At 58.6% G+C, this 21,349-nt stretch overlaps 1 protein-coding gene across 10 annotated transcripts in view; it reads left to right on the forward strand.

Moving 5' to 3' along the window:
- The window catches only part of PLEKHG5 (pleckstrin homology and RhoGEF domain containing G5), a 52,882-nt gene that overhangs the window by 21,954 nt on the left and 9,579 nt on the right, over positions 1-21,349 (forward strand). For 2 of the 10 annotated variants that reach the window (XM_066270581.1, XM_066270580.1), the window contains exons 2-5: positions 1,448-1,524; positions 19,423-19,552; positions 20,484-20,586; positions 20,979-21,039. In XM_066270581.1, coding sequence (XP_066126678.1) covers positions 1,448-1,524; positions 19,423-19,552; positions 20,484-20,586; positions 20,979-21,039 — 371 coding nt within the window. Of the gene's footprint in view, positions 1-411; positions 563-1,447; positions 1,525-5,474; positions 5,495-6,201; positions 6,757-7,491; positions 7,615-11,271; positions 11,415-11,491; positions 11,514-11,688; positions 11,811-19,422; positions 19,553-20,483; positions 20,587-20,978; positions 21,040-21,349 lie in introns of those variants that run through there. The other 8 variants (XM_066270582.1, XM_066270583.1, XM_066270584.1 and 5 more) reach the window with 7 other exon arrangements.

The following is a 21,349-nucleotide window of genomic DNA, read 5'->3' on the forward strand; positions in this document are numbered from 1 at the left end:
CAGCACTTCTAAACGGCTGGGGAGGGGGGGTCTCCTGGGCAGGAGGAGAGGAGGACGCAGGGGGCCTTCCTGGCCGGCATCTCCACTTAGAAGGTACCGTTTGGACCGGGAGCAATAGCGAAGTCGTCTAAAAGGCCTTTTTCCCACTTTCCGGGAGACTGAGAAAATGTCTCCTACCACATCGAAACGGAGGTAGTTGTCTCCATTCGCGGTGGTGGGGGGACCGGGCGAGTCGGAGGGCGGAGGGACGGCCTCTGGTCCCACCCGCGACGTTTCAAACAGAGGCGGGGTCGGGGCGGGGACGCCGCGCGCGCCGGCGGACCCCCGCGCGGGGTGAGGGCGGGGCGCGGGGCCGGCCCCCCGCGGGCGGAGCCACCACGCGGGCTCCTCCCGCCGCCCACCTGCCCCGCCCCGCCTCCCGCCGCCGAGGGTCCCGCGGCTGTGGCGCTCGGGCCTCTCCCCGCGGCCCGGCTCGTCCCCGCCGCCGTCGCGCTCCCCCCGGCCGGCCCGCGGCGCCTCCCGCGCTGCCCGCACCCCCGGCCGCCCGGCGCCTCCTCCATGGGTGAGTGCGAGGCCCCCGGCAATACCCCGCCGTGCAGGCCCGCCGGCCCCGCCGCCTCCGCGCCAGCTCGGGGAAGGGGCGGGCGGGGGGCGCCGCGGTGGGGGGCGGGGAGCCAGGAGCTCCTTTCCCCTCCGGAGTGGGGGGCCCGGTCCACCCCTACTTCTGGGGCAAGGCCTGCCCGAGGTGGGAGGTGGACGCTGGCCTGGGAATCAGGGCGGCGGGGGTGCAAACTCTGCCCCCGTGTTGGGGCCCGCGATAGCAGGACCCTTCTTCCCGGCCCTGCCTGCTAGCCGAGGCCGGCAGCCCCTCTGCACCTCCCCTGCCCGCTCCGCTGTTGCACCCCAATCCCTCGGAAGAGAGGCAGCTTGGAGGGGGCCAAATTCTGGGTCAAAGATGGGCCTCGGGTGAGGGGGACCACCTGGGCCTTTGTGAGGCGTCCATGCATAGATTGATGCTGAGGGCAGGGGCAAGAAGGGACCTGGGACCCCTGGAACCCCCTTCCCCCCAGCACTCTTGCTGGGATCCCCCAGAAAGTCAGGGGCCCCACAAGGTCACTGAGCCCCCCCCCCCCCAGACTTGTGGGACTGAGGGAGGGAACAGCTTTTCTCCAAAGCCATTTCTCCCCGTGGAATCTGGACGGTTTCCCTGGGGAACAGCAACAAGAAAAGGGCTCTGCAGACAGATTCCCGTGCTGATAAGTTGGCATTTAAAAGAGAAAGGGACACTGACCTCCTTTGAAGGGAGGTTTGAGGAGACAGCCCCACCCATCCTCTGGTGGGGAGGCTGCTGGGGCCCAGGGAGAGCCTGGGTGCCCCTGCCTGGGCGCTCACCCTCCTCCAGGCCCCACCCGACTGACCGATCACCTTCTGCTTATCTCCCCTGCAGACACCGGGAGCCTGGCTGAGGAGAAGGGACTTCGCTGTCAGAACCCGGACTGCATGGACAAGGGGCGGGCGACCAAGGTAGGGAGCTGGAGGGCCTGGGGGCTGCTGGGAGCAGAGGCGACAGGGCTCTGACTGTCCTCTCTGTCCAGGCACAAACACCGTAGGAACCCAGTGAGGATGCAGCCTGCTCAGCCCCTGTGCTGTCTGGGTTCAGGGGTGGGTAGGGACCCTGGGTGGCTGGTTCCGGAGCCGTGGAGTGGGGCACGTCTGCAAAAGCCGGGGCAGCAGGGGTGTCCCAAAGCCCTTTTCTGTCCTGCTCTCTTTGCAGCAGCCCTGAGGTGACAGGAGCTGTGGCCTCATGTCACAGATGAGGAAGTTGAGACTCCACAGGGGGAACCCCCCCCCCCCGCCCAAAGTCTGTTCCAGTGCCAGCTGGCACTCTTTCTGTGACACCAGGACACTCTTCAGGCCTGGACATGGGTCAGGGACACTTTAGGACTTTGGGACAGTGACTATGGCCCTGGGACTGACAAAGAGAATGGATAAACTGGTCCTGCAGTGCCAAGGCCTGAGCACTGGGAGTGAGATGGAACGAGAGGGCTCATGGTCACCACCAGGCGGCCCTGCTGCCTGTGACGTGCTGGGCATCGGGCCACGCACTCTCTGTGCCTTGTGCGCCACTCGTGGGAGCTCTCATGGCCCTGTTCTCTTGATAAAGATACCAAGGTTCAGAGAGGTCCTGTGACTTGGCTGGGGCCCTACAGCTCAAGAGAGTCCAAGCCAGGCTTTGAACCCATGTTCAGCTCCTTCCAGCACATATTTGAGGGACAGTGGTAAAAACTGCCACAACGTACTGTGTCGGGCTCAGGCTCTGAGGACTCAGTGTTGCTTCCTCCTGGCCTTCTTGAGATCTGTCCTGTCATTATTCCCATTTACAGGTAGGGAAACTGAGGCTCAGAGCTAGTGGCTCACCTGGGGACACATTGCGAGGATGTGGTAGCTGGGATTTGAATCTGTGTAGTGTTAGAGCCTGTGTTCCTAGCCACATTGTGGCTCAGCTCTGCCAGCTGCAGGAAATTAAAAATGCCACCCTCCTCCAAGGTCCCCCTACTGTCCGTCTCTGCCCAGACACACAAGTGTACATTCTGCACAGGAAGACCACAGTTAGAAGGAACAGTTAGAAGGAACTTGGAGGACTGTTCTGGGGGTGGAGAGAGGAGGAGGAGGCGGCTTCCAGTTGCCGTGGTCACCAGGCAAGGGGGTGTCTGTGATTCAGACACAATCTGTTGGCACGGTTGATGCCTGGCATTGGGGCTTTGGTGTTGGCTGGTTGCCTCTCCCCCAGATGGGGGCTCCTGGCAACAAACTGGGCTCATTACCCCCGCTGTACAACCTGCCAGGGGTCTGCACAGCCTTGAGGCCTCTGCCTGACTCTGGGGGTGGGGTGGCAAGAGGGGGTGGCAAGACGGGCCAGACCACCCTGTCCCAGCCCCTGTTTTGGGCAGCTGCTGCTGGCAGGAGCAGGGGTGGGAGGGCTGGACTGCAGAGGTGAGGCCTGTGGACCGGAGCAGGTTTCAGAGCAAGTGTGGGTCCTCTGCCGTCTGCAGGTCCTAGCTCCAGCCCAGCTCTGGCCAGCCCGGAACACAGCAGTGCTGACGTTGGCATCAGCAGCCAGAGGGCTGCCCAGCCTTCAGGAGGAGAGCCCACACCCTGTCACTGGTGGGACCCACTTGGAACAAATGGCACCGACTCACTTCGGGGACCTGAGTGATCAGAGGGAGGAGGGCTAGTCCAGGAGAACATCCTGGAGGAGGTGGCCTCTGGTGGACGTGAAAACATGGATAGGTGGAGCAGGAAGGGGAAACTGCCAGAGACAGGTGTTGCCAAGGGGATGCAGTGGCTGGAGGCCAGGGCGAGAGGAGGTGAATGATCCCCAGGCTTGGTGAGGGGTGAGGGGCAAAAAGTATCTGTATTGTTGATGATAATAACCAGCGCTGACTGAACACGTGTATGTGCCTGGTGGCGTGTTTGGCCCTCTCTGAACCCTTGTGAGAACCATAGGAGAAAAGCATCACTGTTACTCCCAGGTGACATGCGAGGACACTGAGGCTTAGAGGGGTGAGAGACCATGCCCACATCACACAACGCGGCTGGCAAAGCTTGGCCTGGACTGAGATCAAGGGCCTCGTTCTTAATCTCCTCTCCAGCCATGGCCATTCGAGGAACAGCTAGCTAGCAGGATATATTAGCCTTTTGAAGGAGATGACGTCACTCACTCATAAGCCAAATCAGCTTGAAGCATCTGCCATGGCAGCCCCAGTTCTAGACCTTGGAGGTGTCCAGGAAACAGAGGTCCGGTCCTCCTACAGCTGACATCCTCACCCCGCTGGGAAGTGAGGGGGAAGTGAGGACTTGGCTTTGCCATACTGACCCCCCAGCTGCCTCGAGGCAGGGCCGTCTTTCAACAGGGTTGGACCCTTCTGCTTCTGGGCCCACCCTTGAGGTTTTGTTTGAACCTGTTCTGGGTGCTGAGGCTTCATCGATGAATCAGCTGCCCACCCCTACCGCCTTCTCCTGGAGTTCACTCTGGGGGCAGGGGGTAACCAGAATAGGCTTCCTGGAGGAGGCTGCTGACATCCTGAGGAATGAGAAGGTATTGCTGTGGAGGAAAGCTGAGTGAACAGGAAGGGATGTTAGGGGCTGTAAGAAGCAAGCAGGGCCTGGGGAGTGAGGGGAGAGGGGCAGAGCTGGATGGGGGCACCTAATGTCAGGTGAGGAATCTGGACCCTCTGCCTTGGAGAACCCAGGAGGAAGATGTGTGGAGTAGCCCACCCCTGTGAGCTCCAGAGTCAAAGCTCCCCCCTTTTTGGCTTCATGACCCCAGGCAAGTCACTACACCTCTCCGAGCCTCAGTTTCCACATAAGCTGTGATGAGGATTTAAAGGAGGATTGTGTATGTAGTGCTTGGCAGAGAGTATGGCACTCTGTAGGTGTTCAAGAGAATGCCAGCTGTGACCACGTGGTCATCCACTGCGGAGGGGAGAGACACCCCCAGCCTTTAAGCACACCTTCCTTTTCCTTCCTTATGATCTGAGACTACCTAGTGTTCTATCCCAGACCCCAGCCAACCCCACCCAGTGGACACATATTTATGGCGCCTCTGTCCTGTTCTCAGGACAAGTGCAGCTCTCAGAGTCTGTGGGGAGAGGGGAAAGTGTTCATGGCCTCCCTCGTGGAGGACTAGTGACGATGTGATTGGTGTTCCTGCTCTCCTGCCAGGGAGCCACCAGCTGGACCCTGGGCCCCTTTGAGCTGGTCAAAGTCTGTTGAAGGCACCACAGGTCACAAGGAGACATGGACAAGGGCTGACACTGGGCCTGGGGACACTGGGGTACCACATTTGAGGGGACAGGCTTGGGGGTGTTCATCCTGGAGACAGAGGCAATGGTCTGGCAGCCTCCGTCTGCTCCGTGCCTGCTGTGTGCCAGGCCCTGCTTTCAGGCTTTGCCACAGGGACCTTAGCCTGTCCTCAGATCCCCGCTCTGCAGTAGGGACCACACCATCTCCACATTAGAAACAGGACACAGAGAGGCAGGGGGTGAAGTCACTAGCCAGTGCAAGTCAAACCTGGTGTGCCTGTCCCCACGGCCTCTCATTTCTAAGGAACTGTCAGCAGGAAAAGGAGGTGAATTTTTCTGCAGGGCTCCAAGGGCCCATGGCAGGGAGGTGAGTTTGGGTTCAGTATAGGTAAGAGTTTGCAACAACTGAAGGCATTCCCCAATATATAGGTAGTAAGCACCCCTGCCTAGAAGTATTCAAGCAGAGAGAGCGGAAGTTGGATTTGCTGACTTCACAGTTCCCTCCCAGTTTAACAATGGGCTGTGCAGAGCGCAGGGTGTATGTGTGTCAGGGGAGGGGGGCCAGATGAGCAGTGGACAGGGGCAGAGGAAGGGGTGGGCCTGAGCTCCCTGTGGAGGAAGAATGGGCAGGATGTAGTGAATCATATGGGAGAGGGAGTCACCTGTTCTCATGAGCAGTGCTCTTGCAGGTAAGAGGTGGGAGGCCAGGGCGCCCTTGAGAGGGGCCAGATTCTGGGGTTCTCTGGAGATAATCACTGGTCCTTTTAGATGCTGGTCAGCTGTAGACAGATGGCAGTCCACTGTGCACATGGAGAGAGGGCCAGGACCAGCAAAGCAATGCAAGTGGAACTTACAGGCTTTGGCTCAGTGATCTGGGGGAAGGGGTAGCAGGTGAAGGCCTGGGGCACCTGGCCCAAGAGGCAGACAGAAAACCGGATACATGTGACCTGGCCAAGATGAGTTTCCCTGGTGTGGACCCAGCCCCAAGGAGGGGCTCTGGGCTTGGTGAGGGGCCTAAGGGATGTGGTCTGTGACTAGGGAAATGCTGGTGGCCCGGAACTAAGGCTCCCTAGGTCTTCGGCAGATCTGAGCTGGGTGGCTGGGATCACTGCCCCCGACTCAAGGGAAGGGGGGAGGTGTGCCCAGGCAAGGTTGCCTGCCTCCTCCGCCATACCCCTGTATCCCCACGCGCTCCCTGCACAACCAGAACGTTTCAGAGAGGGAGGCTAAGAACCACCAAAGGGCGAAATGGCCCCCCTTTTAGCCATGCCATGCATGAGCCAGGAAAAAAAGAGGGGGACACAGAGACAGGCAGGCGGGTTTCTCAGGCGCCGTAGAGGCGCAGTTCAGAACCCAGTCATTTATAATGGAGAGTACGCGGGCCTGGCTTGGAGCACTTCCCAGGGCGGGCTTGGTCTGTGGGGTCCCACCGGCTGGACCCCATTCGCAGGTCAGGGCAGCTTCCTGGCACGGGGCCTCCCGAGGTCTGGCGAGCTCCTGTCTTCAAGCCCAGGTTAAAGACCAGGGACTTTGAACTTTCCGGAGATCTTGTAAAGGGCCAGCCCCCTCGGGAAGAGTGACGGTCACCTCCCCCCTCTTCGCACAGCCCAGACCCTAGATTAGTCTCTGAGCGCCGGCCGGGCTTCCTGTCACCTCCTGGGCCACCAGGTCGGCTGTCCGGCGCTTCCCGGGATCCCGGGACTCCCCCATCCCGGCCGGGTGCACCGATGGTACGATGGTACGACCCAGCCCGCCCAGGTGGTAGCGCCCGCGCCAGCCTACCGTAATTCCCTTATGTCGCGCGCCCCCAGCCGGCACAGATCGGCGAGCCCGCCCCGCCCCGCGGCTCCGGTCCCCTAGCCCTGTGCGACGACCACCCCCCACCCCCGCCCCGGGAATTTGACAGCCTTGGTCGAGCTCCTGCTACAGGGGAGGAGACCCATTTCCCTAGGTGAGTATCAACGGGTAGCTGGGGTCCGAACTGGGGGGGAGGAGTCCAGGAGCCAAGACTCCCTTTAAATTAATGGGCAGAACCTGGAGTGGAAAGTCCCACGCGGCTCAGGCCCGCAGGAGGGTATCACTGGGTGTCACTGGCTTTACCTCTGAAGGGGGAATGCCCCCAAGTGTCTGTGCCCGCCTCAGTGACTCTGGAGGGTAATCGGCCGGCGATAGGAGCCGTGAGAAGCTCGTGGAGCCCCAGCCCAGGGATGAGTTTTGTTGCTTGGAGAGGCCTTGGCGCTGGGTGGTTAGGAGGCTCTGTGGACCCTCTGCCATCTGGGCATCGAACAATTGGTCCCAGGCAGAAAGTCCTCTGGAGGCCGGCAGGGGGCGAGGGAGTGCGCCTCAGGCAGTGGGGTGGCTGTGTGTGTGTGTGTGTGTGTGTGTGTGTGTGTGTGTGGCGGGGGGGGGGGCAGTGATGGGAGGGGAGAGGGAGAGAGGACAGATGAACTCAGGGGAGGCCATGCCAGCCTTGATCAAAGGCCGGGAAAAGGAGGCCAAGGGTCCCTGGGCCCTGCGGATTTCCCAATAACCTTCCCCCGGTTTGGGTGGCTGTAGGCAGATTTTACTGTTCCTGTGTCCCTTGACCAGCGTCCAGGCACCCATTAGGACCCAGCAGCCATCCCTAGACAGGAAATTCTAGAGAACTGGCCAGTGCCCTCTGCCCTTTTCGCACAGATGGGTAAGGGCAAGGTTCGGTAGGGACCCTGGCACATCTCTTCTGCAGCCCAAGCGTGCGTCCCTCCGTCCACTCCCCCCGGTCCCTCCCAGGAACCTGCTGTCTAGTGCTGGAGAGAGGTGCCAGGAGAAGGTGCTGGCTGTGACATTAGGGTCCGGGGCTCTGGGGTCAGACACATTGTGCGGGGACAGGGCAGGAGGTGAAGTTCGGAGACCACAGCCTCTGCCTCTCTCCCTAACACTGGATGCCGGCCAGACAGCTCTGTGGGGAGGATGGGGCCTCGCTGGGTTCTGGGGCCTATGCAGTAGGCCTGGGCTCTGGGTAGGTTTCTGCACCCCTGCCATCTGCCCAGGACAGGGCTTTGGGGCAGGCTCTGTCTCTACATGGGCCCCAAACCCGAAGGACAGGGGGAGGCCCAGGCCTAGGGGGAGGGAGGAGCTCTGTAGGCTGTTGGCAGAACTGGCCCAGCCCTGGCTGACCTGCCCACGCATGCAGCCTCCACCCCTGGATTTTCACTGTGCCCGATGGGGCCTTGGGACCAGGAGGCTCCCAGGGAAGCTTAGGCCAGGTGGCAAGCCCTTGGGCAGGTGTGTTTTTCCAGTCAGGGAGCCCCAACGCCTGATTCCAGGCTCATGTGCTGTGGGCAGAGCACAGAGCTAGCCCCAGACCTGTGGTCTCTCTGGGACAGAGAGCTCCCTCCCCATTGCAGACCAGGAAGGGCCTCGACCCTTGTGGGGTGGGGTGCCCACAGGCCTCTCTGTTTCTGGGGCTGGGGAGATGGAGCTAGGGGGAAGTGCGAGGGGGGCTCCTCGCCTTGGAGACTCCATTATTCATCAGCCCCAGCATCCGGTTTCTGGGTATCAGTTTCAACAAGCCAGTTCTGACTCATGAGCCTGGAGCTGGGGCTGGGCTGGGAGGGGCCCCCTCCCCAGCCAGTCAGAGGCTGGGACCTCTTGGGCCTGCTGTAGAGCATGGGCTATGTCAGCTCTGTCCCATAGAAAGCAGGTGGGAACCAGGAATTTGCAGAGGGCTCTCCTTTCTCTTGGTGCAGGATTGGGGCCTCCTTTCCGCCCCAACACTATAGGCTTCTTAACCCTGCACTCCTGGTGCCGGGACAGCAGGCCCTGGCCCTCTGGGAGCAGCAGCCCTTGCCCTGGCTGGAGGACCCAAGCAGGAAGCGTGACTCAGAGATGGCCAGGGCTTGGTCACTCAGGTGACTTCCATTGACAGGCCCTGTCTCAGCCCTGGTGGTCTCCATTTGATCTGACCTGGTTACCTGAGGCCAGTGGGTTCCCCCTAAGCTGGCTTTGGAATCTGCCCTGTCCCCAAGGTGCTGGACCTCAAAGCACCACTTAGCCGGTCCTTAAGCACCTCAGGCTGTCTTGTGTCTGAGATGTGATAGTGGTCCAAGGCACAGGCATCTGTCTTCCCAGTTACTAGTTGCTGGCTTTGGGGCAAGCCACTTAGCCTTTCCAAGCCTCCATTTCCTTGTCTTTTAAACGGGGATAGGAATGGTATCTCCTCCTCAGGATCTTGGAGAAGAGCGAACAAGATTAGCTGCCCCCAAACTCCTGGCACAGGCTTTGCACTTGGGAAGGCTCAGCAGTAGGGTAGTAGCAGGGGCTGTGGGCCTAGGCAAGACTGGCCCTAGCCCGCAGGGCCACGGTCATGGATGCCCGGAGGAAGGAGACAGCCTGTGGTCAGGCTGTGGTGAAGTCTTTGTTGACCGTTGGCAGCAGGAAGGGACATCTTGGCCAAGACCTTCCCTGCCCCAGGGGCCTTCTCTGGAATGAAGGCTGCCTGCTTTTGTTCATCTAGTCTTCATCTAGTCACCGTCTAGTCCCCACTGAGCGTGTCTGGGTGCCGGGAGTGCTTATGTGTTGAGGACGCAGTGTGGGCCAGACAGCCAAGGCCCCTGGCCTCTGGAGAGGCTGTGCTAGCAGGAAAAGTGATCATGAAGAAGTGACCCAAGGAGTAAAATAGCTTCAGGTGGTCATAAATGCTTAGGAGGAAAGAATTCAATTTAAGAGATTTGAGAGTAAGAGGGTAAAGGGTTATTATTCTTCTTTATCACCTGCAGTTCAGTTGTATTTTCTGCTGTGACAAACAGTTACGAAACCCTCCTCCAGCAACAGGGGAACAGTAGGAGTTGTGACTGCCAAAGGGCCAGCGTATTAGGCCCCGTAATAGAGTGGGGAACTTGTAGGAATCCATGCCCCAGGGGAGGACTCTGGGTTAATCTTAGCCCCTTTTTTTGCCGCCCAGCTTAATGGAAAAAAAATAATTAGGGAAAAATGTCCTGCATGGTTGGATAGGACCCACTAGGCAAAGCTGATGGAGACAGGAGGTGAGAGAAATTTGGAGTTGGCCAGCAGAGTCTTCGCCAGTCAGTTGGACAGTTAGGATGATTGTCAGACACTAGGAGCCTCCTCCTAGCTGCCCCTGAGTGGGGTTGGGGATGTGCGGCCAGGAACTGGCGGGCCACCTCTGCCCCTGTAGGTGACAGGAAAGGCACGATGAGGGAGAGCATTCGTTTTGGTGGCCTTCTGGCTGTGGACACGGCATGCCCCCCGGACCCTGGCAAGGCTTCACCACCGGGCCTGGGAGCATGGAGGTCCCTCTCAGGGCCCCTGTGACCTCCAGGGCCACCTGAGCTGCCAGGGCCACCTGGATGGCCCTGGCGGTTGACATCTCTGGTCACATGGTCTGCGTCTTAGTCTTCGGCCGGCATGGCTCCTCAGCCTGTGCTTCTGACCGCCCCATGCAGGGCGAGCCGCTCTGGGGCCCAAGGGGCTATTTATTTGGAGAGGAGCGTGAAGGTCTCCCTGGGAGGTAGCATTTAAGTCGGGGCACAGTGCCAGCGTTTGGGGGGTCAGGGGCACGCGGTGTTCCAGACAGAGAATGCAGACGTTCGGGCGAGGCTTGGAGCTGGGTGAGTTGCAGACCCGCCAGGCCATGTTGGGATTTTATTGTAAGCCACTGGAGAATTTTAAGGGGTGTGTGTGTGTGTGTGTGTGAGAGAGAGAGAGAGAGAGAGAAACACACACGACCAGGCTTTAGTTTTCAGAAACTCTGCCCATGGTGTGGACAGTGTGGGTGTGTGTGTGTGTGTGTGTGTGAGAGAGAGAGAGAGAGTGAGAGAAACACACACGACCAGGCTTTAGTTTTCAGAAGCTCTGCCCATGGTGTGTACAGTGACTGACCCAGGCTTCCAGAGGGGAGGCAGTCCTTGGAACCTCCCAGGCCCTACACAACTGCTGCCCTCCTCAGAAGCATGTTCAGAGATGACCCCCTCCTTACCCTCTTTCCTGGTGGCACCAGATTGATGGATGAGGAGCTGTCAGAGAGGTGGGTGGCATGGGGACAGCATGTTCCCCTCACCCCATGTCCTGAAGAGGCCGTTCCAGAACCCTAGAATCAGAAGCCTTAGATACCGTCCTGCCTGTGGACTTTTATGTCACTTTATGCCCCACACAATGGATAGAGGTAATAGTGCCCACCCTTGCCTCCTGGGAATGAGTGTAAGAGCACTCTGATACCCAACGGTGCCAAAGGACCCAGGCACAACACCCCATCCTGGAGGAGGGGTGTCTCCTGTTGGGGGGGGGGGTCTGATGAGCGCCCCCTGGCGGTGGGGCACGTGCCCACGCACAGCTGGAGCAGCAGGGACCTCGGGGAAGCCTAGATGGGCTTTGGGGTTTTCCTGACCCATCTCAGCCCACTCCTGGGGCTCCCAAAGGACTACACTCTCCGCCCTTTCCGCCCAGCGCCTCCGCCTTTCCCCGCCGCTTCCACCTGTGGTCACCGGGCCCCTCCGCCCCTCTGCCTGCGGCACTGGCCTGGGCAGTGGGAGACCTCTTGGGCTTTGGGGTGCCGCTAGATGACCCTCAGGAGGACATCTGAGCGCCGGATGTCTGCCTGGGAAGTTGGAGGTCAGAGCACAGAGGGGTGTTCTGGTATCCCCTCTTCTGCCAACAGCATTCAGGGAGCCCAGGGAGGAGCAGGTCTAAGAGGGACACTGTGAGCCGGAGGTCAGCGCGGAGGCCCGGGGCTGGCGGAGGGGGGCGGGGACTCCCCTATCGCCCCCTTCCCCCCGCCCGCCGGGGTCCCAGCGCTCTGCCCAGGCGGGCGCGGCTGCACAATGGCAGGAAGCGGGGCTCCGCGCTTTGTCCGGCGGGCGGCGCAAACCAGCGCTTCCTCCGGCCGCCATGGGGACCGGTCCCGGCGTCTCCGGGCGCCACGCGGCCTCCAGGCCCAGCCCCGGGGCGCCCTCCCGGGACTCCACGCCCTGCTGGGAGGGGGGTCGCGCCTGCGACCGGGAAGGCCAGGTAGGGGGCTCGGGGAGCTGAGGCAGGGACGGGGTGCGTCTCTAGGGCGGGTGGGGCACGCGGCGGCAGAGCTCTCTGTCAGGGCGCACACCGAGGGGACGGGGGCCCTAAGACATGTGTCCCCGGTCGGCCACCAAGGGGGCCGGGTGGCGGCGGAGGTGGATCGCCCACCCTCGTCTTTTGTGTCGGGGGCTGCCTCGGGACACACCTGTGGGTCCCGGGCCCGGTCCTAGGCCACGCCTACCCCCTTCCTTCCTCTGTCCAGGCTCTGCCACACCCCCTGCCCTTGGGTGATGGGGGAAGCCACTTCTGGTGTCCCATTCTTATGGGGCGCCACCTGACCGCGCTTCCGGAGGGGCCCCCCTTGTGTTTGTCAAGTTCTGGTCTGTTGCTGACTTTGGAGTTGCGGTGGGACTTGCCTGTACCATCCTGTGGGCTCTACCCTCTGGATTGAGTCCTGGGAACTTGGGTCCCTGGACCCCTGCTGCCCCTCTCCCACTATCTTCATAGGGTGGGGACGGTGGGCAGCAGGGAGGGAGGCAGTAGGCACCCGGGTCTGAGAGAAGGGAAAGGGACTGTCCTCTTTTAGTGCTGGGGAGACTCCTGCCCCTGGAGCTAGCTGTGGGAGACCCTGTGGTTTGGTGATGGAGGTGGGAGAAGGGGTGGGGAAGCAGGCAGAACCAGGGGCCTCTGCTCACCCAGCTACAGCTTCCCAGGGGGGCTTGTGGTTTTCCCTGGGGGTTCTGGAAACTTCAGCCACCACTGGACCTGCTGGATTCAGTGAGGATCCTGAGCCTAAGCCTCCCAAGCCCCTGGTGTCCCCAAGTTGGGGGGTTGCAGGGAAGATGGAGGCTGAAGAGGCTAGTTACCACACTGTTAGTGGTGTTAGTGACGTTAGTGACATAGTAACAGTAACAGGAGGGGGAGGAGTGTGGTGGTGGTGCTTACCAAAGCCCACCACAGTATTAGGAAGTGTCTTCCCAGTCTCCCCAGGGAGCCCAGTGCCTCCACAGGGTGGGTGCGTGGTAGGTGCTCAATAAATATTTGGTGAATTCTGAATCTGCCACAAGGAGTGAGTCTTTGTGTAAACTCTGCTGTCTATACATGGGATTGGTATAAAAACAAAATTGTGATATGGAACCAGGGACTTGGACTGGAAGGGTCCCAGAGATCCTCCCCAGGACCCCTGCAGCCTAGTGTGGCTCCTGCCATGTCACCCTCCACCCACTGTGAGGCCAGGGCCTGGGTCACTGGTAGGTCTGCAGCCCTGCCGCCCAGTGTCAAGGCTGGCACCAGCAAACAAAGCTGTCAGGGAAATCTTGAGAGGCCTGGAAAGGGCCCTGGGGGCAGCTGTGCCAGGCTGGACTCAGAGGGCGAGAGGGTGCAGAGCTCATTGATTGTGGAGCTCCCAGGAAGAAGGGCTGAAGTAGGTAGGGCAGGCGCCCCCACCAGATTCATTGTCAAGAGAAGATGCTTGCAATTGCAGGGGGGGAGTCTCTAAGAATTTGCAAAGCCAGACCCTCTGTCAGTGTGCACTCTGGGGACCTCAGTGGGGGACTGGCAGAGTTGAGGCTGAGGCTGGCAGTTTTTGCCCTTTCTTTAGACTAAGTTGCTTTGGCTGAGGGAGCCCCTCAGTCCTGCCTCAAAGTCTGAGAAACATCATTGAAAACCACTTGAAAGGGGTGTGGAAGTGGGGACACCTGGTGCTCAGGCTGCCTTCAAGAATCTGGGCTATAATGTCCACAGCTGCCTGCCTGGGGACCAGTGCCCCAAGAGCAACTGTCCTCCTCAGTCTGCCACTCTTTTGTCTTATGGAAGAGTGGAGGGACACAGGAGCCAAAGCAGTGAATGTCATACTACCACTGGTTTTCTTCTTGTCTTACGGAGACAGCCTCCCCCCTCTCCACTCTCTGTTCTCTGGCACCCAAAAGGTGGTGTGAATGTGGTGAAGATCTGGAATCTAGAGCTTTACATGCTGGGCTTAATCCTGGCTCCATGGGCTGTGTGACCTTAGATAAGTTGCTTAACCTCTCTGAAGTTTGCTGTTATCCTCTGTAAGACAGGGACAATCAGAGCCCCTGCTTTCTAGGGGGTGGGGGGAGGAGCCCTTGGTACAGCGTGAGGCACACAGGCGACCACATGGAAAGTGTGAATCAGACCTTTTCAGCCGCCTCCTCCTTCCTCTCTGCGACCTTGGTCCCCATTGTCCAGGCTGTCCTCACTCTGTCATCTTGAAAATTCTGATCCAGTTTTCCCCAGCCAAAAACGCTTCGGTGACTCTCCATTGCCCAGACTGATAAACAAATATTTATCAAGTGTGTAGGACTGGATATGGGGCAGTGAGCTGCTGTCCTTGCAGGGCAGACAAGGTGTGGGGGCAACAAGGTGCCACAGGCAGATATCAGATGCTGGGCAGTGCCAGGGAGAGATGGGGCACGGAGTGAGGAGGGAGTGTGGAGGAGGTGAAACTTTAGAAGGGCAAGCAGGTGACTTTGGAGTCAGGATGTGCAGGAAAGGAGGGAGCTGGTTGTTTCAGTGTCTGGGGACAAACACCTCAGATCAAGGGACCAGCAGACACAAGGCCCAGAGGTTGACATGCATCTGAAGTGAAGATCGATGGTCAGAGTGAGTTGGGGGACGAAGAGAACATGGGGTCTATGAAATCTGCATACTCGAGTGACGTGGAAAGCCACTGTGGGGTTTTGAGTGGGGATATGTGCCTCCCCTTGGAACTGGGTCCACTGTGTTATTACGGAGAACAGACTGGGGGTGGCGGTGGAAACGGAGACAGTTATGATGCCATTGTTGGAAATCAGCTGAGAGATTGGCAGAGGGGTGGGAGGGGAGGTTGGGGCCAGGGGGCAGCGCTGGGCTGGAGAATGTGACTGGGTTGAAGCTACAGATATTTGGTGGAGAGTTTTCAGACTGATTGGATGGGGGTATGGCTAGAGAGATCAAAGGTGACCCCAAGGTTTTTGTCCTCGTGTGTCAGTTTCCCAGGGCTGCCATAACAAAGTAACATAGCAGAAGTCTGTTCTGTCACAGTGTTGGAGGCCAGAAGTCCCAAATCCAGGTGTGCAGGGCAGGACATCTTCTGAAGGCTCTAGGGGACGGCCCTTTCCCGCCTCTCCCAGCTCCTAGAGGCCCAAGTGCTCCTTGGCTTATAGATATGTCACTCCAATTGCTGCCTCTGTTGTCATGTGGTCTTTTCCTCATGTCTCCCCGTCTGTCTCTTCTTCTTAGGACATCAGTCATATAATTACTCCATAGTCTATACTCTATGATTACAGACTCCAGTGTGACCTCCTCTTAGCTAATGACATCTGCCATGACCCTGTTTTTTTGTTTTTTGGGGTTTTTTTTGTATTTTTCTGAAGTTGGAAACGGGGAGGCAGTCAGACAGACTCCCGCATGTGCCCTACTGGGATCTACCCGGCACGCCCACCAGGGGGTGATGCTCTGCCCATCTGGTGCGCTGCTCTGTTGCAACCAGAGCCATTCTAGCGCCTGAGGCAGAGGCCATGGAGCCATCCTCAGCGCCCGGGCCAACCTTGCTCCAATGGAGCCTCTGCTGCGGGAGGGGAAGAGAGAGACAGAGAGGAAGTAGAGAGAGGGAGAGGTGGAGAAGTAGATGGGCACTTCTCCTGTGTGCCCTGGCTGGGAATCAAACCCGGGACTCCTGCACGCCAGGCCAACGCTCTACCACTGAGCCAACCGGCCAGGGCCAACCCTGTTTTTTGAGAAGGTCAGATTCAGAGGCTCTGGGAGTCAGGACTGAGCCTGTCCTTTTGAGGGACGTGGTCAACCCTTGACACACAACTAGAAGGCGTCAAGTAGACTGAGGTGGACGGAGCTGCTCGGAGAAGTCGGGAGTCCACATGTGGATGTTTGAAGTCTGGGATGGTTGTTAGAGTCAAGGGGAGGACGGAGATGGCGGTCTGGTGCCCTGGGCAAGGTGCCGCCTGGAGATTTAGGCCTGGGAGCCGTCAGCATGTGGAAGGTGCTTCCAGTCATGACACTAGTGGTGCCACCAGAGGGAAGATGTAGGTAAAGGTAAGAAGGGGTCTACAGGTGGGGTAGGAGGAGATTCAGCAAAGTGTGGGGGTCCTGGAGACGGAGGAAGAAACAGTGTCAGACCACCGATGTCAGATGCTGGGTTATAGGAGGACAGGCGAGTGGACTTAGAAATGTGGAGATCTCCTGCCTGACCAGGCAGTGGCACAGTGGGTAGAGCATTGAACTGGGATGCAGAGGACCCAGGTTCAAAACCCCGAGGTCACTGGCTTGAGCGCAGGCTCATCAGCTTGAGCACAGGTTCACTGGTTTGAATGTGAGATTATAGACATTTCCTCATAGTCATTGGCTTGAGCCCAAAATTGCTGGCTTGAGCAAGGGGTCACTCGCTGTGCTGTAGCCTCCCACTCCCGGTCAAGGCACATATGAGAAAGCAATCAGTGAACAACTAAGGCAGTGATTTTCAACCTTTTTTTTTCATGGCACAAACATACACTAATTACTAAGGTCAGCCTGAACAGGCAGTGGCGCAGTGGATAGAGCGTCGGACTGGGATGCAGAGGACCCAGGTTCGAGACCCTGAGGTTGCCAGCTTGAGCGCGGGCTCATCTGGTTTGAGCAAAGCTCACCAGCTTGGACTCAAGGTCGCTGGCTGAAGCAAGGGGTTACTCGGTCTGCTGAAGGCCCACGGTCAAGGCACATATGAGAAAGCAATCAATGAACAACTAAGGTGTCGCAATGCGAAAAACTAATGATTGATGCTTCTCATCTCTCCGTTCCTGTCTGTCTATATTCTCTCTGACTCTCTCTCTGTCTTTGTAAAAAAAAAAAAAAAAAAAAAAATTACTAAGGTCAGCGCCCCTGACTAAATACAACCATTTTCATCTCATGGCACAAATAAATTAGTTACTAAGGAAGAAGAGGTCAGGGCCCCTTTTTCTTTAGTAATTAGTTTATGAGTGCGTGAGAAACAAAGGTTGAAAATCACTGAACTAAGGTGCCGCAATGAAGAATTGATGCTTCTCATCTCTCTCCCTTCCTGTCTGTCCCTATATGTCTTTCTCTTTGTCTCACTCTCTGTCACAAAAACAAAAAAGAAAAAGAAATGTGGAGGTCTTTGAGGACCCCAGAAGAGTGAGTTTGGTGTGATAGGAAAGGAACAAACACTTGGTGGGAGAGGGTCTGAGAGGGAATGGGAGGGTCAGACAACCTCCAGTTCAGTCAGGCAGGAGTCTTGGGTGGATAGCAAAGCCCCAGCATGTGAGATTGCTGGGGAACAGGCTGTCTCAGAGTGTCACCCGCAGATGACTTGTTCATTGCACAGAGAAAAAGGGACTTGACAAAGGACAGCGAGGCCCCCAAATGGTCTGGCATCATGAGCATGCTGAAATCTTGCGGCCCCCTTATGTCCCTCCCTGCCCGGGGGCTCAGCCTGCAGCCCCTGGGGCCCTCTGGACACGTCCGCCGGGAGGGGCTCTCTGCCAGACTGCGGGCTTGCACACTTCAAAAATCTCAGTGTCATGAAAGGCGCCCCTCACCCCCTGAAAAAAAGTGTTGTGCCCTGGCCGGTTGGCTCAGCGGTAGAGCGTCGGCCTAGCGTGCGGAGGACCCGGGTTCGATTCCCGGCCAGGGCACACAGGAGAAGCGCCCATTTGCTTCTCCACCCCTCCGCCGCACTTTCCTCTCTGTCTCTCTCTTCCCCTCCCGCAGCCAAGGCTCCATTGGAGCAGAGATGGCCCGGGCGCTGGGCATGGCTCTGTGGCCTCTGCCTCAGGTGCTAGAGTGGCTCTGGTCGCAATATGGCGACGCCCAGGATGGGCAGAGCATCGCCCCCTGGGGGGCAGAGCACCGCCCCTGGTGGGCGGGCCGGGTGGATCCCGGTCAGGCGCTTGCGGGAGTCTGTCTGACTGTCTCTCCCTGTTTCCAGCTTCAGAAAAATGAAAAAAAAAAAAAAAAAAAAAAGTGTTGAGGCGTTTATTCTTAGAGGAATAACCAAAAACAACCAAAAGCATGTGCAAACTTTAATTGGATCCTGCGTGAGAAAAGCATCTATTTAGATGGCTGGGAAAATGCAGATGTGGACCCTTTGCTGGGCTGTATGTCCTTGTTCAAGGTGTGGTGCTTGTCTTGGGTTTTGTAAAACATCTGTGCTCGGAGGTGACATCCAGATTTCTGTGCCAGGGTTGGGGTGATGAGAAAGGTGAGAAAGCCAGTGTGGCAAAATGTGGACAATTGGGGAAGCGGGATGGAATATGTGGATGTCACTGTGCTAGTCTTACAGCTTTCTGGGGGTTTGGAGGATTTTAAAACAAAAAGTTGGGAAAGGGTGTGACTCTGTGATGGCACCGTGGATAGAGCGTCAACCTGGAATGCTGAGGTCCCAGGTTTGAAGCCCCAAGGTCGCAGGCTTGAGCGCGGGTTGCCAGCTTGAGCACGGGGTCGCTGGCTTGAGCTCGGGACCATCAACAGGATTAGCTTGAGCAGGGGTCAATGGCTCGGCTTGAGCCCCCCTCCCCCAGTCAAGGCACAGACGAGAAGCTATCAGTGAACAACTGAGGTGAACGGAAGTGAAGCAACTGAGTTGATGCTTCTCACTCTCCTCCCTCTCTCTCTCAAAATCAATTAAAAAAATAAGTTGGTAAGGATAGAGAAATGAGAGGCGAGAAGTGGGAAGTATTGAGCGTAGAGACCTGTTTGAGGGAGTTTAGCTGTAGAGGAAGGACGGGGACAGGTGTAGATGAGACGGAGAGGTGGTGTGCGGAGGATCAACCTGAAGATGTAGGAGAGGCCACATGCTGAGCACCTGTCCCCGCATCTGGCCAGAGGGGTCTGATCTCGGTGGGAGGCTGGTCTCGGATTGGAGCTGGGCCAGGCCCCCCGCCACCCAGGGCAGGGGGATGGACAGGTGGTGGGGGCTCATGGACCCTCGCCTCCTGATGGCTTGTTTCCCCAGAAAAGTAGGAAGCAGAGTCGCAGGGAGAGTGTTAGGGGTGAGCTGTGGGAGGTTGAGGGAAGGACGAGAAGCTAGGAAAGTCACCCATGGTGGTGGTGGGGAGCATAGGCCAGGTCCATAAGCTAAATCTGAGACCATGTCACAAAGCAACTGCATGGACACCGCATGGGCACCCGGACACCAACACCTGTCCCTGACGCCCCCGTAACCGCCTCCCCACTTGACTTAGGAATTCAGATAGGTCATAGAACCAAGGGCAGAGGCTTTGAGCAGGGAGGTGGGAGAGGCATCTGGTTCAAACCCCGAGCTCGCCAAATCGAACAGCAGTCCCCAATTTTACTTTTGGGTGTTCTTCCTGCCTGCACCCCAGGAAGAGGCCCTGGTAGCCACCCGCCTTGTGTTTTCTCACAGTCTGCCCTTGGCACTGCATTCCTGGGCAGGCCTTTCCATTTCTCTGCATCCTTCAGAATGGACACATAGTAGGTGCCTGTGAAATGTTTGTTGAGTGAATTACTGAGCATGAGACTCCCATGGGGAAAGGATGGCTGGGAATGAAGAGCAGACCCTTAGGGGCCGGGAACCCCACTTGGGCCCCGCAGTGGTCCGGGCCACAGCCTGACCCACCTCTCGCCCTTCTCCGCACAGGTATGCCACCACGCCGACTGCCAGCAGCTGCACCGCCGGGGACCCCTCAACCTCTGTGAGGCCTGTGACAGCAAGTTCCACAGCACCATGCAGTATGATGGGCACGTTCGCTTCGACCTGCCCCCACAAGGTGAGCACAGATCAGGGGAGCCCAGCCTGGCTCCTAAAGTTCCCTGGGGGTGGCTCCAAAGTCCTTGTCTGGGGCATAGTGTCCCGGTAACTGTTGGAACCGTGACCAGACCATCCAAAGGACAAGAGTTGACTGTGAATGATGAAACGCAAATAGGTTTCAGTCCTTTCTGTTCTGCAAGCTTTATAACAAGAGAAAAGACTAGGGATTGTGCCCCATCTCGAAAGCCAGCCTGTCTCTACCAGGAGCTGGGTCTGCACCCCGCCGGCTGCCCGGCCCTGGGACAGGGGTCAGCACAGAGAAGGTCCTGTTCTCCTTGTTCTTGGGCAGGGGTCTCCTGGGCCAACCTTCCAGCCGGGAGCAGAGGCAGTGGGGGTGGGAGTCTGGTGAGGGTGAACAGGTCAGAGGAACTTGTTGCAGGAAACAAGAAACCCCTCCTGCTGAATAGGGACCTGACCCAGGCCCACCGCCAGCTGGCTGTGCTGGGGTGCCAACCCTTTGTTTCCATTCTCAGCGGGTCGGAGGCACAAAGGGACTCGCCTCTCTGCTGGGGCCTCCTGGGACTTTGGGTATGGTCACAGGAGTGGGGGAAGGGAGGCCTGAGAGGAAGAGCCGCGGACCTTGGTCCCTTCCTGTAAGCATCCCAGAGGCTGCTTCCGATCCCTGCTTCACAGAGGGGAGAGCTAAGGCCACAGGAGGATTGATATCGAGGGCGCTACAGTAGCTGCCGGGTCACCTCAGGGCCCCTGTGTCTTTTTGAGTCTAAGGTGCTGAAGAGATGGCAAGCAGGAACAAAGTCCCCTCCTCACAGAACCAAAGGGCCCTGGCAGCCACAGGGTCAGTAGGAGGCCGCAGGCCCTCTGGAGATAGCCATGTTGGAAGGTGAAGGAGGGGTCAGGGAGGGAGCAGACACGCCCCCTGTACTCCACAGGCTCTGTCCTGGCCCGGAATGTGTCCACGCGGTCCTGTCCTCCGCGCACCAGCCCTGCAGTGGACTTGGAGGAAGAGGAGGAAAGCTCTGTGGACGGGAAAGGGTAGGCGAGGGGTAGGTGGGCAGAGTGGACACCTGAGTGGTCCCAAGGCTTGATCTCATGTCAGACAGAGATCCAGTGACCAGAGGCTTCAGAAGGGCTGACTGAAGCCCCCTCTTTGTCCCGGAGGCTGCCTGATTACCGGAGGAGGCCACCTAGCCTGGGCCAGCCTCCAGCCAGGGCTTCACCTGACAGGATACCCCTGGATGTGATTCCCATGTTGGCCAACAGAGGGCACACAACCCCTCGTGGGCCGGAGTCTGCCTGAGCGCACCTGAGTTCCCTGGTCAACTGAGGTAGTTGAGGTGTGGGTAGCCAGCCAGGGCCCACTCACAACACACCCTGGTGAGGACCCACAGCACCTCCAACCCCTGTCCTCACGGGCTTCCCTGCAGGGACCGGAAGAGTACAGGCCTGAAGCTCTCCAAGAAGAAAGCCAGGAGGAGACACACAGATGTAAGGAGCCCCAGGGCTGGCAGGAGAGCCCCAGCAGCCTCTGCCTCTCCTGGGCCCTTCCCCTTCCAACCCCGGAGGCTGGGCCTGCTCTGAGCTCCAGGACCTGGGATGGGGCCCCGTGTGTCCCTCCCTCCCTACCTGGCCCCACAGCCCAGCACTGCCCAACTTGGACAGCTGGGCGATGCTCAGGGAGCTCGTCCCTTGGGCAGGAGGGGCACTGGCCACCTACTTGGGACAGAGATGGGCTGGGGAGTCCCTGCATTCACTCCCCTCCTGGGGCTCGGGGTGAGGAGGGAGGGAGGGAGGGAGG

This window comes from Saccopteryx bilineata, chromosome 3 (assembly GCF_036850765.1).
Source record: "Saccopteryx bilineata isolate mSacBil1 chromosome 3, mSacBil1_pri_phased_curated, whole genome shotgun sequence".
NCBI lineage: Eukaryota > Metazoa > Chordata > Mammalia > Chiroptera > Emballonuridae > Saccopteryx > Saccopteryx bilineata.